General features: G+C 47.1%; 1 protein-coding gene across 3 annotated transcripts; it reads left to right on the top strand.

Moving 5' to 3' along the window:
• The first annotated feature begins 994 nt into the window (after nt 1–994).
• On the top strand, nt 995–16548 carry LOC120695763 (ubiquitin carboxyl-terminal hydrolase 15-like). Of its 3 annotated transcripts, none has more exons than XM_039978992.1 (14): nt 995–1312; nt 2400–2801; nt 4146–4533; nt 4624–5014; nt 5099–5253; nt 5342–5430; nt 6343–6428; nt 6520–6682; nt 13509–13632; nt 13880–14037; nt 14124–14208; nt 14835–15047; nt 15387–15448; nt 15561–16548. In XM_039978992.1, exons 2-14 carry the CDS (start codon nt 2479–2481, stop codon nt 16252–16254), a joined length of 2931 nt encoding a protein of 976 aa, XP_039834926.1. In that variant the 5' UTR covers nt 995–1312; nt 2400–2478; the 3' UTR covers nt 16255–16548. The 3 variants fall into 3 exon arrangements, with proteins under 3 accessions (XP_039834926.1, XP_039834931.1, XP_039834928.1); XM_039978997.1 differs by having other exon boundaries at nt 4624–4918; nt 15561–16254; XM_039978994.1 differs by having other exon boundaries at nt 1021–2144; nt 15561–16254.
• Nucleotides 16549–18262: the final 1714 nt, after the last annotated feature.

Raw genomic sequence — 18262 nt, 5'->3', positions numbered from 1 at the left:
AATTAGTATGAACACCCAAATAATCTATGAAAGAAATATGATAGTATTGAAATTTCAGTTCTTTTTTCCAGCAAATGTTTGAATTCAAAGTGAGATCATTAACTTAGTGTTAAAATGTCTGGTTGGTCTCCTTTTCTCTTTTGCTAGATAAGATGACGAGCTACGAGAACTTAGCAACAAGGAAATTACGCACTAAATAATACTCTCCCTAGTTACATACGAGTGATGTTTAAGATATTGGCATGATATTTACAACCAACTCTGACTAATATATTTTTTTATTAAAAATATTTATAAAATATAGCAAAGTATACTCTTATAGAACTACAATTTTAGAACAGATCATCGCCTTAATTTTTTTTAAAAAAATTCTCTTTTTTCGAGTATTCAAGGATCCAAACTAGAAAGCACATATTTCGTAAACCAGAATTTGATCGATCAATCGAAGACAACCTTGAGACATATGTAGCTGTGATTATTGAGAATGTACAAACTTTTAGTGCCGCTTGGCTGGTAGTAAACCGGTTAATTTTGGCTGATTCAATAGTGTTCTACAAGAGAATAAACCGAAATAAACCGAAAGCAGATAATAAAAAAGAGATTGAGGAGGCGAGGAAACAATAAAAAAGTTTAATTACACTTTTTCTTTTGAGACGTGTCAAACAAATAGATTTAGGTGCCATGCTAGTTGGACTAGCAATGCTTATCCTGCCTAAATTCTTTCTACTTTAGGCAATCTATCGTAGCTCACCTCTTTTCGAGGGGATGGACGGGGACCGATGGATGTGCACAGAGTTCAGACATCCCCCTTGACCTTGTACAACAACTCCAGATCAGTCCAGCAGCTGAAAATAAAATAAAACAAAATAAAAGATCTCTATTGATTCAGCCGTCGATCGCCTCATCGGACGGCCAGGAAAAAAACGCAACGTCCCCCTCGGATCCGCCGTTTTCCTTTGGAAGCCAAGCAGGTGCGCTGAGCGTAGCAAATTCACCACACCCCGATCGAGAGCAGAGCAGCAGCAGCAGCGGCAGCAGAGAGCACAGTAGCCAAGCGACTGAGAGAGAGAGAGAGAGAGCATCCGAGCCCCAGTGCTAGCACCACCACTCCCGATTCCCAACCCCACCTCCTCCGCTTCCGCTTCCGGCCTCCTCCACCGCCGCCGCCCTCATCCGGCCGCCTCCACCGCCGAAAAGGCGCCGCGCCGTCTCCCGGCCTCGATCTCCCCAGGAACCGCCGGCCGTGGCCCAGCGCCTGCTGCTCCTGCTTTACCTGGCTGGGGATCCGCCCGGAGTGGCATTCCTGCTCTCGGTAAACCCTAGACGCGACCGCTCTCGGTTCCCCTTTGTTTTTGCTGCGAAAAAAACGAATTTTTAGGCCGGGGGACGAGGCCACTTCTTGCCCGCGGCCGACGCTGGGAATAATGGAATCCGTCCGTTTTTTTTTCCTGCGGATGCTCGTGTCGGTGGGGTCGAGTGGGGAATTTTTAGTCGGCGTTGTTGGCATGTGATTCTGTGCTGGGGATCTGGGAGCTTCGAGGGTTCTCATTTTGAGATTAGGGCTGGGCACTCTGTCAGAAATTCCTCATTTTGAGCCTTTGCTCTTGTGAATGTGCTGCTGTGCACATGCTTCAATGCTAAATGTTCGTTCCTCTGTCGATTCTTCAAGGTGTAGGTTGACGGGTGTTTGTATTGATCTCATGGTCTGATTCTGCTGTGCGAAAGATTACATCTGAACACTAGGACACCTTTTGGGAATCTGGATGTGGTGTGTTGGATAAGAACCTGGACACGTTTTAGGAGCTGTTTCCCTTAGTTGGTCCTACCACATTGCACTTGCTCTGGATGCCCTTTCAGGTACTCTAGTGCTTGATTCATAGGAGAACATTGGGGTGTTACAGTGGTGATGCAATCACGCAAACCATTCAGTGAGTTTGGTTTCGCTTTCTGGCATAGTATTTTCAGGTAATTAACCAATTAGGGTGTGAAGTGCCTGTGTGGTATTTATAGTTTTGGTTTTTCTTTTTCTAGTTTAGGATCTCAATGTAAGAAGTCAAGGGCCTATTCAGACCTTGCTTCAGCCTGCGGGCTCATGACCTGAAGCCATGGTCGAGCAGATGGGAGCTTCTTGAGATCATCATAAGGTTAACCCAGCTTTGTACTAGAAGCTCCCAAATGATCTTAATCCAGCAAGAGCAAATTTCTACCACTCATAAAATGAATCCCAACCAGTTTTTTATTCAAGAAGCTATGTTTCTATTGGAAAAACGGCAGTTTATTGAGAACCTTAAGCCTGACCATGGTTCTGAAACCTTTGGAGGCATAAGATTTATCTTGTTTTTGTTATGACAGCAGAAAATGTTGGCTTACTACCCCCCCTTGTATCCTCTTTTCTGTAGGTCAATAATTATTCTGGAATGTTTTTCCGAGCTGAAGTAAAGAACTTCTGGAGCTGGATATCAGTATTCTGTTAGGGACATGCTCCAACCAAGGGAAGCAGATGTGCCTGTGCTCTTTCTTGTCTTCATTGTACTTCCTGTGGTAGCTTATTTTCTTCTTGGGAGATGGCATGAAGCTGCAAGTAAGAAGGCAAGGGTAAGTGTGCTGGCGCAGCGAGCTGCAGAAGAAGCCTTCAGAGTGGAAACAATGGCCTGCCCGGATGTTATGCCTCCAGGGCCTTCTTTGAGAACTATGCCCTATTTCAGGCCTGCTCCTTCATTAAGACAGGAATTCCATGAATGCGCAACTTGCCATGCCCCTGCAAAGACTCGCTGCTCCAGATGCAAGTCTGTTAGATACTGGTAAGTTTCTTTTCTTTTGTACTTCGTTGAGAAAGAACTTTAGCTAGGTCTTTGAATCTATGTTTATTGTGTACTGTTTATTGATTATAATCAATTGATTTACTGAAAGAAACTGTGCCTGATCAGGCTTCTTTGAAGAACGTCACATATTCTGATATGTGGTAAACTAATTTCACATAAACAAGAAAAAATTATAATTGTGCTTGAGTGCATTGATGAAGCCATTTGGGGGTCAACTCCAAATGGGCTAGCTCAGGCTCTACATCGAGCTGATATGATACTTTCTTTCTGTCTTGAGGTGCAAGCTATATTGAATTAAACTCAAGTCAGAATGTGAAGACGCACCTAGTATCCCTCAACTGGTCCTGGTTTGGCTTGAAGCTAAACCACTTATTGTAAGCTGCTTTTGGCGTGTTAGAATCAGCTGTAGCATTTCAGTATATCCTTTGTGTTCCCATCCAACTCTCCACCACAAGCAGGGATTCTGGTTTATGTAATGGAGACATTTTTCCCCATTTAATGAACTTAGTTGTTAATCATGTTTATAACATAAAGGTCAAAGCTCATGATTCTGACCCGCTTCTCTTATGATCATATGAGCACTCTTGGTTTCCGTTAGTGTGTGATAGATCCCTGATTAAGGTCCAAGCAGTTTTAGATGGTAGCTTTGTTGATAAATTATGAAAAAGAATCCGTTGGTTCTTTATTCTCTACGCTACGCATTGATAATGACATTTTTAGATTTCATCAATAGTCAACAAACTAGTCTAGAAATGAGCACACATTGCAGCACATTATTTGGTATTTTGGTCGACTTGACATTGGTGAAAGGACTTGTGGTTCTCTTATTATTTTCAACTGGATCATCTGATAGTACTTAGGTTGCCTGATTAATGTCCTATTTCCTCATCGAAAGACCATGCAGAACATTATGTTGTTTGGATAATCATGGCTGAGTTGAAGCTAAGTGACTGACCCGATTCTGTCGAGCTCAGGTTGATATTTAGCAGTAGGGTTTAGGAAATACTTTTGTCGTTTATTACTTTAGCCTTCACAGTGTAACATTAATCCTTACTGGCTGTAATTTGTGTTAGACTAGTAAGTAGGCTTGAACTTACTAATTGATTATTTTTTTCTCAAACACGCAGGAGAACTGCATGTCTTTATTGGCCCCTTTGGCATAATATGAGATATGCTTTGTTATTGATTGATTCAATTTGTTCATGCACCATGAATCCTTTTTGTTACCGTGTTAACTGTGTTCATTATGTCATAACTAATGTATACATTATCTTACCCCTATTGCCAAGGACACATTGTAACACTGTTTTGAATGTTCTGCAGCTCTGGAAAGTGTCAAATAATACACTGGAGGCAAGGACATAAGGAAACATGCCAAAAATGGCTTGGTAGCGGTTCTAGCAGCTTTGGTGGCTCTGGCCCTGAGGCTTCTGAACAGATGCCCTTCTTGACTAACTTAAATTCACCTCTTCCGGGTGGTGACATTCACTTGCGCGACATGAACTTTGATACTTTATCAGAGCCATCCTTCCCCACAACTGATGGCTACAATCTAGATACTGATCCATTTCCGACAGACAGAAGCAACTTGAATAAATCAAATCAAGGTCTTCATACGAGCGAGAATGGTGCTGTTGGTGTATCTTATGAAAAGAACAATTACAATGTTGATGATGAAACCCGCTCTTCCGAGATTTTATCAGGAAACAAGGTAGTTTAGGGAAACTCTTACTATCCAATTGTCACTCTTCAGCCTACATGTTTGTCTTCAATAATTCAATCATTTGCCTTGTGACTGCAGGTGTCAAACAACTATTTTGGTTGTGCAGATGTGACGAGTGGTAATGGTGATGCAACTTATCCTGTCAAAAATAATGCACAACAACCTAGCAATTGTGCTCCTGAAATAAGAAAACGGACAAAATCAAGCATCACAGTTTATGAGCCCGACATGGGGATCTACTTAACTTCTGATATGGTTAGTTCCTGTGAGGGGCCATATGCTTCTGCCAGTGAGCCGCTGCAAAGGAGTTTGTCATCTGGAAGAACTATTGGGAAAGCAAATTTGGTGAACAAGAGACCTTCATGCCCATCAGGTAAGGTGACTTCATCACAGAAGTCACAGGAGAGGGTGTCTACATCATATCAAACTGATGGCCATGAGAAGAACCCTTGCAACAAAAATGACCAAAGTTAGTAAAGAGAGTTCTCTAATAAAAATGGGCTAGCTTTATCATAAATACTCTTTTATCTCATATAATTACTGCGTTGTCCAGGATCCATCCAAACAACTGAATCAACAAGCAACAACCTACAAGGATGCAATGGAATCTCAAAGTTTGGAGTATCCAAGGTTGAAGTTTTAAAGAAACCCTCAAAATTTCTCAAAACCAGCCTTGTGGGATTGATCAATGATAATAAGAGGAATAAGGTCTGGGATAATCTACAATCAATCTTTTATTTAACTGCTTCCTGATTTGTTAATGTAATGAAAGTTTTCTTTCTGAATGACACTTCAGGTATTGTTCCCATATGAAGATCTTGTCAAGTTTTTTCAGTATGAAGCACGGGGTATTTCTCCTAGAGGTCTTTTCAATTGTGGAAACAGGTAATAAACAATTTGTTTATTGGGATAGGTCACACTTCCTAATTATTCCTGTTACTATTGTGTATTTTTGTCAAGATGAGAAACTTATTATTTTGGTAATAGTGTAAATACATCTCAAGATGTCAGTGCAGGTCAGTAAAGATGAAAAATTATGGAACCTTTTAAATGATGCTAGTGCCTTTTGGTACTTGATTTGAGTTGTGAAATAAGAAAAATGCCAAATGAGTTTGTGGTGGATGCAGAAGGGGATGGGGGAACTTAAACAAGTAGAGCAGCTGAAAGGTCCCTGCTAGGAGCCTGGGAACAAGAGTTTACTTGGCGGTGGCTTATTATGTTACATTTACTAGATTTGTCGGATAATTATTACTCCACTAGTCTTGATGTGTGCACACATATACTACATATGGGATAATACGGGCTTAGAATAGATGCTCCTGAGAATATGTAACAGGAATGTGATTCTTTTAGTATTCATCTCTGCATACATATATAAGTACTATTATATATGTCAGTCAATTTATCGGAGGATACTACCGGCTGCACAATTGGCAAAGAAGAGCAGAGTGTAAGAATGTTAACAAATGGAGTGTGGTTGATACCAAAATAAGAGATATGGCATAGTTTCTTGATTAAATATATTGGCTCATTTGAAATTAAAAATGCTTCAAGCTGAACTAGATCCAATATACAACTTATTAATATCTAGCAATTGACTGCAGTAAGAGGAACATCAGAAGTATTAATTTGAGTTAATATATTAATTTAATTTATCCAAGTAAATTGTAATAAATGTTTTTTTTCCTTTCTTCCCATTTTTGCAACCTAACATTTGCTTGTTTAATTGGCAAATTGTCATTATTTTACATTTACTTGCTTATTCAGCAGCTTTTCTTGATCATCTTCATTTTGCAGCTGCTATGCTAATGCTGTTCTACAATGTCTGATGTGCACAAAGCCACTGATGATCTACCTTCTTCTGAGATTGCATTCTAAAGACTGTAATACTAAAATTTCAAATAGCTATTCCCTTCTCAATATTTGCTTTGTACTTGTCTTTCTTTTCTCTGACTTCATACTATCTTCTCTTAGGTTGCTCAAAAAATTGGTGCCTTATGTGTGAACTTGAGCAATATGCCTCAACTTTACGTGAAAGTGGTGGACCCTTATCTCCAAGTAGAATTCTTTCTAATTTGAGGAATATCGGATGTCGCTTGGGTGGTGGAACTCAGGAAGATGCTCATGAGTTTTTAAGGTAGTGTAACTGTTACAAGCTTTTTTTTCCCTGTTGCTTTTTTGTTTCTTGCTAATGTTTTACTTAGTGCAATATTAAAATGGCTTCATTACAATTAAGAAGTAACTGTTCTAGTGCCCCATTGAAAACAACTACCTCTGTATTATTGCTTGAGTGATCATATTTTTTTTCCCTTTCAAAAGAATCAAGTAAAGCAATTTTTTTGGAGCAGAAACTTCTGCAACATCAAAACTTATCAGTTGTGTTTACCATGTTGTGTAAAAGATGATAAACTCACTTGACCTTCTTGAAAGAAATTTTGTGTCCAAGCTTATTCTTTAGCATCTTCTTTTTTTACTAAATGCATTTTTTATGTTTTAATTAGGCTTAACATCCTATACACATAACTGGTACAATAAATTGGTCGGAAGGTAAATTATCATTTGTGGCAGTTGTGGTTGTTGAAGGATAAGTGAATTGCCCATCTTTCTCTATCAGCTTAAGCTTTTGGGTTGATCTGGTTGGTGCATGCAACTCAATAGTGGCGATATAACATAATCACTGTTGGAGTATATTGAGCCCATGTGTATAGAGGCCCATCTAGAGGCCCATGTGTAGATATATATATATCCACCCTTCTAGGGTTGGAGGAATAGAGCAATTATTCTCTCCATCATGGTATCATTAGCCTAGGGTTAGGGTTAGCCTCTCCTCTCCCTCCCTCCCGTCCATCCCGTAGTAGCAGCCGCCGCCGGCCATGGCCGGCCGGCCGCCGGCGCCGCCGGCCCCCTCCCTTTCCCTCTCCTCTTTCCCTCCCCTCCCTTCCTCCTCTGCTCAGGCTACCGGCGCCGTGGACGCGTGGCCCCTGCTTCCCCATGGTGTTGCAGCCGCGCCGCCGCCGCCGCCTGGGCCCGGCCCTCTGCTCCGGCCGCAGGCGCTCCAGCCGCCGCTGCCTGGACTCCGGCCGCAGGGCCTGGCACCTCCCCTGCTCGTGCGCCGCCGGTCGCGTGGCCCAGAGCCACCGCCGCCGCCCTGGCAGCGCTCGCCCCCCTGCCCGATCCGGCCGCTGCTGCCTCAGATCCAGGCGCCGCCAGGGCCGCCTGGACCACAGGCACCGCCGCCTGGGCCGCCAGAGCTGCAGCCGCCGCCCCAGCCTGGGCCGCACGCGCCCCTGCTGCTGCCTGAGGCGCCAGGGCTGCTGCTGCCACGGCCGCCGCCGCGCAGGCAGCCCACCGCGCCGCCGGGAAGCTGCCCGCCACCGACGCCGCGCCAGATCCCGCGTGGCCTGGCCTCGGGATGTCGCCCACGGACGCGGCAATCTCCACTGCCGCCCTCCGCGGGCATCAGGCCGACGCCGCTCTCGCCGCGGCCCTCCACGCCGCCAAGTCCGAGGCTTCGGCGGCCCAGGAGCGGGTCCGCGTGGCTGCCCTCGCCTGGGAGCGCGAGCGCACCGCGGCCGACGCCCTCGCCCTCCGGGTCGCTGAGGCGGAGCGCTTCCTTCGCGTCTCCTCCGGCCATCCCGTCGACCCCGAGCACGGCACCTCCTCCCACCAGGCCCCGCCCGCTGGATCTGGAGCTCGGTACGACCCGACTGACCCCATGGTCGCCCAGCTCCACCTCCAGGCGGCCGGCGTCCAGAACATCAGGGCTTTGGTCTCCGTCCTCCTCGACCCCGTGTCCTCCTCCTACGGCCGCTGGCGGGACCAGGTCCTCCTCACCCTCCGCCGCTACGCCCTCGACGACCACGTCCTCGTCGACTTGCCGATCGAGGCGCGTGACGTGACGTGGCTGCGCCTCGACAGCGTCGCCCTGTCCTGGATCTTCGGGACCATCTCCCTGGATATTCAGGACCTCGTCAGAACGCTCGGCGGCACCGCGCGGCAGGCCTGGGTGGCGCTCGAGGGGCAGTTCCTCGGCAACGCCGAGTACCGCGCCCTCCAGCTCGACGCCACCTTCCGCACCTCCGTGCAGGGGGACCTCTCCGTCGGTGAGTACTGCCGGCGGATGAATAGCATGGTCGATGCTCTTCATGACCTCGGGGATCCAGTGTCCGATCGGGTCTTGGTGCTCAATGTCCTACGGGGACTGAGCAGCACCTACGACCACCTGAAGGGCTGGATTGCCCGCCAGAGGCCCTTCCCCACCTTCTTGCAGGTCCGGGACGACCAAGCCCTCGAGATCACCAGGGGTCTCGCGCCCGGATCGTCCTCGCCCACCCCCGCCGCGCTCGTTGCTACTCCACCGGCCTCCTCCACTGCTCCTGCCACCTCCCTCCTAGGTGCTGCTCCCGCCGGGCAGACGGGGTGGTGGTGGTGGCACTGGTGGCCCTGCTTCTGGGAACACCGGTACCGGTGGGGGCCGTCGGGGCGCGCCGACACCGGCTCCGGCTACCGCTCCTGCCCATGCCGCTGGAGGTACGCCCTGGCCATCATTCAGCAACCCATGGTCAGGGCGCATCTCGATGTGGCCGTTCCAGGGTCCGGGAGGGGGGGCCTCGTCCTCAGCTCCAGCCGGCGGCCATGTTCACTGGCCCTGCTCCACTCTTCCCGCCGTCCTGGACCCCGCCCGCTCAGCCTAGCCAGCAGCCGACCTGGCCTGGGGGGTGGGACCAGGTCGCTCTGGCGCAGTCCTTCAGCACCATGGGACTGACGCCGCCGACTAGCACCGAGTGGATCGCTGACTCGGGTGCCTCGTTCCACACCACTCCCGATGCTGGTATCCTCTCTTCTGTCCGACCCCCACACCCCTCTTGTCCTTCTATCATGGTTGGTGATGGGTCTTGCCTTCCTGTCACCGCCGTGGGTTCTGCTCCTCGCCTTCCTAATGTTCTTGTTGCTCCTCAAATGGTTCACAACCTTCTTTCTATTCGCCAGTTTACTGCTGACAACTCCTGTTCTATCGAATTTGACTCCTCTAGTCTTACTGTGAAGGATTCGGCTTCCCGGCGTCCGCTCCTCCGATGTGACAGCCCGGGGCCCCTTTACACTCTTCGGCTTCCCACTTCCGCTGCCACGCCTTCGGCTTCTTCGTCTTCTGCTTTTGCTGTGACGCCTTCTTCCTCTAGCTGGCACCGCCGGCTTGGTCCCCCGGCCGCGATGTTTTGGCTCAGCTCCGCCGTAGTACCGATGTTCCATGTACTAGGGCTCCTGCTGAGCACCTCTGTCATGCGTGCCAGTTAGGTCGTTATGTTAGACTTCCGTTTTCTTTTTCTTCTTCGCATGCTGCGCATGTTTTTGATCTCATTCACTGCGACCTGTGGACATCTTCTGTACTCAGCATGTCTGGCTATAGATATTATCTGGTCATTGTTGATTTTTCTCATTACTCTTGGACTTTCCCTTTGCGCGCCAAGTCTGAGACCTTCCCCACCCTCCTCCACTTCTTTGCCTGGGTGTCCACTCAGTTCGGCCTCACCGTTAAGGTCGTCCAGTGTGACAACGGGCGGGAGTTCGATAACTCCACTTCCCGGTCTTTCTTCCTGTCTCGGGGTGTTCAGCTGCGTATGTCTTGTCCGTATACCTCTCAGAACGGCAAAGCTGAGCGGATGATTCGCACGACAAACGACGTCGTGCGCACCCTTCTGATCCAGGCTTCTCCCCCCGTCACCTACCTGCTCAACCGCCTTCCGTTCACTGCTTCTCCTGCTCCCACTCCACATCACGCTCTTTTCGATACCCCTCCTCGCTACGACCACCTTCGGGTCTTCGGGTGTGCGTGTTACCCTAACACCTCCGCCACCGTTTCTCACAAGTTGGCGCCCCGCTCGACTCGTTGTATGTTCCTCGGGTACTTTCCGGACCACAAGGGGTACCGATGCTTTGACCTCACCTCTCGCCGCGTTCTGATCTCACGACACGTCGTCTTCGACGAGTCGGATTTCCCCTACTCCACCTCCTCCACACCTTCTTCTGATCCCGAGCTGGCGTCTCTATTTCCGACTGACCCGGTGGTACAGCCACCGTTACCTGTCTGTCCTTTTCCTGCAGGTTTTCCCGGTACACCGGCACCGCTTCCGGTGATCCCTGCTGCGCCGAGCGCGGCCAAGGTGCCCGCGTTCGCGCCACGCGCGGCCCCCGGACCTCCGGTCGTGCCGCGCATGGACCCGTTGTCTCCCGCTGCACCACGCGCGGCCCCGGTGCCTTCCCCTGCACCTGAGCGGTATGCTCAGCCGGTGCAGGTGTACCGGCGTCGCTCGGCGCCGAACCCGGCGCCGCAGCGGTACGTTGAGCCGGTGCAGGTGTACCGGCGTCGTTCGACGTCGACACCGGCGCCGCCTCCTGCTCCGGAGGCTCCTGCGACGCCGACACCGGAGCCGTCCCCGTCTCCTCCGGCTCCCTCTCGAGCCGAGCCGGAGGTGTACCACCCGCCGGTCATCCATCGGGATCCTCGACATATCCATCCCATGGTGACTCGGCGGATGGCGTCCCAGGCTGCGACTCTCTCCGCCACCGAGGGAGAGCCGCGGGTCTCTCCGGTACCCTCCTCTGTCCGCGACGCCTTGGCGGATCCTCACTGGCGTCGCGCGATGGAAGAGGTGTACGCGGCCCTTCTTGACAACCAGACGTGGGACCTCGTGCCGCGTCCGTCTGGTTGCAATGTGGTGACTGGCAAGTGGATCTGGACGCATAAGCGTCGGGCTGACGGCACACTGGAGCGCTACAAGGCTCGCTGGGTTCTCCAGGGGTTCACTCAGCGGCCTGGTGTGGACTATGATGAGACCTTCAGCCCGGTCGTGAAGCCCGCTACGGTGCGCACGGTCCTCTCGCTTGCGCTCTCGCGCACTTGGCCTGTGCACCAGCTGGACGTGAAGAATGCGTTTCTTCACGGCACCTTGTCAGAGACTGTGTACTGCTCTCAGCCAGCGAGATTTGTGGACTTGAGTCGTCCGGATATGGTCTGCCGGCTCAACAAGTCTCTCTATGGACTGAAGCAGGCTCCTCGGGCTTGGTACTCTCGGTTCGCCACGTTCATGATGACACTGGGGTTCACCGAGGCCAAATCTGACACGTCTCTCTTCATCTACCGCCGTGGGGATGAGACTGCCTATCTGCTGCTATATGTCGACGACATTGTGCTCACAGCTTCCAGTCAGCAGTTACTTCAGAGTGTCATCTCCTCTCTGCAGCAGGAGATCGCTATGAAGGATCTCGGTCAGCTCCACCACTTCTTGGGCGTCACTGTTGAGCCTCGTCCGTCTGGTCTTCTCCTTCACCAGAGGCAGTACGCCCTCGATATTCTGGAGCGGGCTGGGATGACTGATTGCAAGCCCTGCTCCACTCCAGTCGACACTCAGGCGAAGCTGTCTGCTGATCTGGGTGATCCGGTCGATGATCCTACTGCCTATCGGAGTTTGGCTGGCGCTTTGCAGTACCTCACCTTCACCAGGCCGGATCTCACCTACGCTGTTCAGCAGGTCTGTTTCCATATGCATGATCCCCGGGAGTCACACCTTGCTGCACTGAAGCGTCTTCTCCGGTACGTCCGTGGCACTGTGGACCTCGGCCTGGTACTTCACCGCTCGCCCTCTGCTGAGCTGGTGGTCTACACCGACGCTGACTGGGCCGGCTGCCCGGACACTCGACGCTCCACCTCTGGCTACGCCGTCTTTCTGGGCGGCAACCTGGTCTCCTGGTCGTCCAAGCGGCAGCCTGTTGTCTCCCGCTCTAGTGCCGAGGCGGAGTACCGGGCTGTCGCTAACGGCGTGGCGGAGGCGTCCTGGCTACGACAGCTCTTGGCGGAGCTCCACAGCCCGCTCGCCAAGAGCACGCTCGTCTATTGCGACAGCGTCAGCGCCGTGTATCTCTCCACCAACCCCGTCCAGCATCAGCGGACGAAAGCACGTGGAGATCAACCTACACTTCGTGCGCGACAGAGTCGCCATCGGCGATGTTCGGGTATTCCATGTCCCAACTACCTCCCAGTTTGCTGACATCTTCACCAAGGGCTGCCCTCGTCGACCTTCTCGGAGTTTCGATCCAACCTCAACGTAGCCGGTGGCTAGTTGTGGCTGCGGGGGGTATTAGCCCTTTTGTGCTCTTCTTGTACTCTCATCTTGTCCAGTCTTGAACACCGTTGCGTCGGTTGTTCAGACTGGGGGGGGTGTTAACTTTCTTGTTGTCCAGTCTTGAACACCGCTGCGCCGGTAGTTCAGACTGGGGGGGTGTTGGAGTATATTGAGCCCATGTGTATAGAGGCCCATCTAGAGGCTCATGTGTAGATATATATATATATACCCACTCTTCTAGGGTTGGAGGAATAGAGCAATTATTCTCTCCATCAATCACTACTTTATGCAGTAATGGAAATCTATACAGCTAGCTAGCAGGGGCGAAGCTAGCATAGAATTCACGGTGGTGCACAACATCCATAGTTCTGTAGAAACGTGTCTAACTTCAACTGATTTATATGGTCAAAATGAAATACTTAGTACTAAATATTTTCTCTTGCTTGGTGCTAGTGCACCACCCTAACTCAACGTGGCATCACCCCTACTAGCTTGTAACTTGCCTCTTTAGATACGATGCTTTCCTCCTGAATAATTGATTGCCGTATCCCAATTCTTGGAATGGCAATGTACTGATATCCTATGCATAAGGATTTCACTGAAGTTTCTTTTCTCTTAAATTCTTGTGCTGTAGTATGTTTACACTTTAGATGTTAGAAGAAAAACACTGTAATATAAGTTTAAAAATTTGACAAAGCTACGCTTTCCTCTTGAACAATATGTTCATTTGTAGATTGAACTGGTTTTTATTTATTCTTCTCCTTTAATGAAATGAAACGCAGTTCTCTTGCGTATTCGAGAAAAAAATTTGTTGACAATATGCTTAAATTTGAACACCACCAGGCATCTTGTGATGTCTATGCAAGCAGCGTGCTTGGATGGGCTTGGTGGTGAGAAGCACGTAGAACCAAGTTTGCAGGAAACAACAGTGATACAGCAGATGTTTGGTGGCCGTCTTAAATCCAAGGTAACTTGATAAATCTCAGATTTCTGGTTTGTATTTTTTTGTAGTTAGAAAATACTGGTAGTTTCTTTGGTCATGTACTCATGTATCATACTTGTAACAATGCATTTATGTAGTAAATACATTTTCCTTCGTTTTTAATGGAAGCAAACATTCTCACTTTAGCGTTTCCTCTTCAATTCACCATTTGATCAGTCTACGGCACCATTTGATCTATCGTATACTAATCAATTTTTGTTTATGAAACAAGGTTAAGTGCCTCAGATGCTATCACGAGTCTGAAAGATATGAGAATATAATGGATCTTACTTTGGAGATTCATGGATGGGTGGAGTCCTTGCAAGATGCTTTGACACAATTCACTGCTCCTGAGGATTTAGATGGCGAGAATATGTACAAATGTGGAAGGTAGTGTTGCGAGAGACAGCTATGATCTTTTCACCCATCATTTCAGTTGGACCACAGCAAATTGAAGTTTTGTATTTTTAATGCAGGTGTTCTGCTTATGTCAAAGCTAGGAAGCAACTCAGCGTGCATGAGGTGCCAAACATATTAACAGTTGTTCTTAAAAGATTTCAGGTAATTATTTTGTATTGAATTTCATGCAATGCCAGTTTGTTCTGATAAGTATTTGTTACTGTGTGCAGTGTTCATCCATTTCTGTTTGCAGTTCTTTTTAGACGTGCATTTGTTGGTATTGGGTAATACTGAAATGGCTAATTTATAAAAGAACTTGATGATGTCATGCTCTGCACCTTGCTCCAAATTGTAACTAAGCGCTTATAAATAAATGCATTCCTACATTGATGTTTTAGAATTTTATAGTCAAACTTTCAAAACTTTGATTGATACTATACACAAAATTATTTAAATTCGTGCATAGAAATCATAGCATTTTGTCATGAAATAGTACCTCCATATTTTCCTTTTGAAATTTTTGCTAATGTGTGGTTAGAAAAATAGAAATGTTAAAAACTGCAAGTGTACATTTGAGATTATCAATGTCCGATAACTAAAACCCCAACTATCTGGGAACATGGGTGGGTAATGAAGCACGTTTGGGGCAATTTTCATATAAGCTGCTTTGTTGGTTTGACTTGGACCAGTTATCACATGACTCATGCTCTATGCTTGGGCTTACATTTGCCTGCTACTTGAGTGTTTCTGGATGGAAGAACTAAATGAACTTAATTTTGTTACTTCAGACAGGAAAATATGGCAAGATCAACAAATGTGTCACGTTTCCTGAAATGTTGGACATGGTTCCTTTCGTGACTGGCTCTGGTGACAACCCCCCTCTTTATTTCTTGTATGCTGTCGTTGTACATGTGGATACAGAAAATGCATCATTCTCTGGGCACTATATATCATATGTCAAAGATATGCAGGGCACATGGTTAAGAATTGATGACTCAGAGGTATGTTTTACAACAAAGTCTATCATGTGAACTAGGCTATGAATCTATTACCTACATATGAGTTGGGAGAAATTACTATGACTCATGAAATTGCGTCTATAGATTATGAGATTTATTATAAGGGTAGTGAGCATACCATGAGCGGTGTAATTATAAATGTTCTCTCACTTGTTTGGTGCACATAAATACATAATCATTCATTTGCATTTCACTCTGTATGGCCTTTTCCTTTGTAGTTTTTTTGTAGGGTTATTGAAATAAATACGAAAAATAAAAATAAAACTTTAGAGAGTTGGAGTTTATGATATTATGTGGTAATTTTTTTTCTTCCATATGTAGGTCCAGGTTGTATCAGTGAATCAAGTTATGTCAGAAGGTGCATATATGCTTTTCTACTTGAGGTAAATATAGCCAGCAGTACAGCATGTGATATGTGTTGAACCTAAATTACAATTTGGAGTATATCTCTGGCCGCACTCTCTAGGAGTCTCATAATTGTAAAACATTGTTCAGGTCTTTTCCCCGACCACCAAGGATATACATTGAGAAAGGGCTCTTGCCTGTTTCGACAACCGTAAAGCGTCACACATCAAAATCCTCCAAGGGCTCTAAACATGAGCGCAAGCAGACAGAGCTGCTCTTTGCTGGAAGTGATCAAACCTATGGTATATATGATTTTAGACCTGATGGAGAAGGCTACATGCAAGATCAGCCCGCAGAGTTCAGATCCAGAGATTTCCATCACGCCGATGATTCCTTTGCAGACTCAGTTAGCACAGACTTCTCGGAAGCTACATCAAGTGAATGGTCACTGTTTACCAGCTCTGATGAGTCCTCATTTACCACTGAAAGCACTAGAGATTCATTCAGTGTCGTGGACTATGGAGACAATGCTGGCCTTGATCCGATCTGCTCTATATTTGGGCCATGTTATGCTCCAGAACATCCTCCTGGGAATTTCGTCTCATCTACCAGGTTCTCGCCTTCTAATCCACAAACAAGGTACTTTTCAGAGAGCACAGACTTTGTCTCGGACTCTTCCATGCCGACCCACCCGCACGGCAATGTACATAGAGGAAGGCACCCAGATAGGGCATGCGCCTCATCAGCCGAACCTCTTGCTTCAGCACATCAGCGGAGCGGGTATGGTCGGTATCCCCTTAGTAGAGATGGTTTTGTTCAAACATCTGGATTTTGCCAAATGTAATCGTTCAACATTTCATAGTTGTAGCTGGTGCTCGGCAGCTGCGGTTAGCACTGCCATTAATGCTGCCTCATGTTCTTTTATTTCAGATGAGGCATATTTAATTTTAGCTGCATATCCTAGGGGTAGTTCAATTCAATGTAGCGCAGATATTAGATTATGTTCATATGCTTAGCATGGCTGGTGGAGTTTTAGAGCACAGTGACAGGCTTTGTGCCAGCCATTGTTCAAGTGAAGCCAGTCTTGCACTTCTTAAAATTTTTATGGGAGAAAGTTCTGCTCGCTTTTAGTTTTGAAGTTTTATGTTTACCCAAAGAATGGGGAAAGTTCAGCATTTTTATTCTTTTAAAAATGATCAGATGCTTCCAAATTGCAACATTGTGTGCGAAGACCATACTCTTTTCTGCTTTCATGGGGCTGGCTTATTGTTCTTCCTGAAAGAGCAATGTTAGTCGGGCTGGGAGCCTGGGACCCCCACTCAGCTCAGCTGTTTATGTGCATCTGAAGTCTGAACTTAATACAGACCGCCTTTAATTCCCCTGAACCAAATAAAGACTACTGCAGACCATCTGGACCAAATAAATTACCTTGAGTTCGCCAGTTGTATGGTCTGTGATTTATGTCATGATGATGCTGTGGATTCCGGTTCCCTGATGTTGCAGCTGTGCTGCTCAGCTCAGTTGCTGCTATGCAATTTTGCATATTGATTGGTTAACCTGCACTGCCTTGGACGCAGACTTAAGACTGTCATTGCCTGTGTGTCATTCGTGTAGTCTTGGGGCGATTGAATGAGGGGGTTGGCTCCGTTTTTCCCCCCACTCTGAACTGATTGAAATGTATGAATTTCAAATTGGTTCAAGTTCCATCAGTCCCCGTCCAAACATGAAGCGCGCTCCCAAGCCGGCAGTTGTCGTTACTTGATGCCAGTAGCGATCTAGAAGTCTGGTGAGGTCATCCCTAGCTCATTGTGCAAAGCGTAAATCTTGTTTATATATATACGAGTTATAAATTTTTCCATGAGGGGAAAAAGGGAGAGAGCAGTACCTCAAAACCGCGGTGAAAATGTAAGTAACTTCTTGTAGCATGCCCTAATTACTACTTCCTCCGTTTCAAATTATAGGTCATTTGATTTTTTTATCCCAATTTGACCACTTGTCTTATTTAAAAATTTATGCAAAATATCACTTCTTTTGTCGTGGGTTGTTTTATCAATACAAGATCTTCAAAAATGGCTTAAATTTGACAATGTTTGTATAATTTTTTTGAATAAGACGAGTGGTCAAATTTTGGGTCAAAAAAGTTAAACGAACTACAGTTTGGAACAGAGGTATTATGGTGGATAATCCTCCTATGTGCAGTCTTTGATTCATGTACCTTTCAAGTCTCAGAACCTCATCCCTACTTTCTTTTATCCTCATTTTCCCAAAACTCCAATATGTCACACTGCGACAGTGAAACAACTAAAAACGTTCTGCAAGGCACCAGTTTTTCTTGGCAACTTTGTATGCTGCACCCAGGCCTTACATCTGGCCCAAGTGAGCCAAACCTCCTGAGCCCTAAGCCTACACTAACAGTAGTTTCGTTTCGGCCCATGGGCTTATCGTATTTCAAAAAAAAGGTAGATAAAAAACTGCATTCCTCAAAAAAGAAATGTAAATAAAACTGCAAGAGCACGAGGAGACAGGATTGCAGCAGCTGCACGACATAGCCAAGGACAAGAAGCGCACGTGAGATGATCCAGCGTGGCTCCATTTAGTACTGCTCGTGCACAACACCTGCTCGTACTTTATTTTAGTACTGTAGGACACTGATAAATTATAGACCTTGCACGATCACGAGCCATACCCTGGCCCTCTCATGCGATGCGAGCACAGCTGTCCTTCAATGGGAGAGTGGTTTCCAATAGGGGTTTTTGTGAGCTTGTGACTGAATGATAGATATTCAAGTGACTCGTGTGGCCGTCAAATTAAAATTCTAATTAAGCATAATAGCCATCATTTAAACACATCGG

Source organism: Panicum virgatum, chromosome 1K (assembly GCF_016808335.1).
Source record: "Panicum virgatum strain AP13 chromosome 1K, P.virgatum_v5, whole genome shotgun sequence".
NCBI lineage: Eukaryota > Viridiplantae > Streptophyta > Magnoliopsida > Poales > Poaceae > Panicum > Panicum virgatum.
The sequence above is the reverse complement of the archived record's forward strand: the minus strand, read 5'-3'. Positions and strand labels throughout refer to the sequence as shown.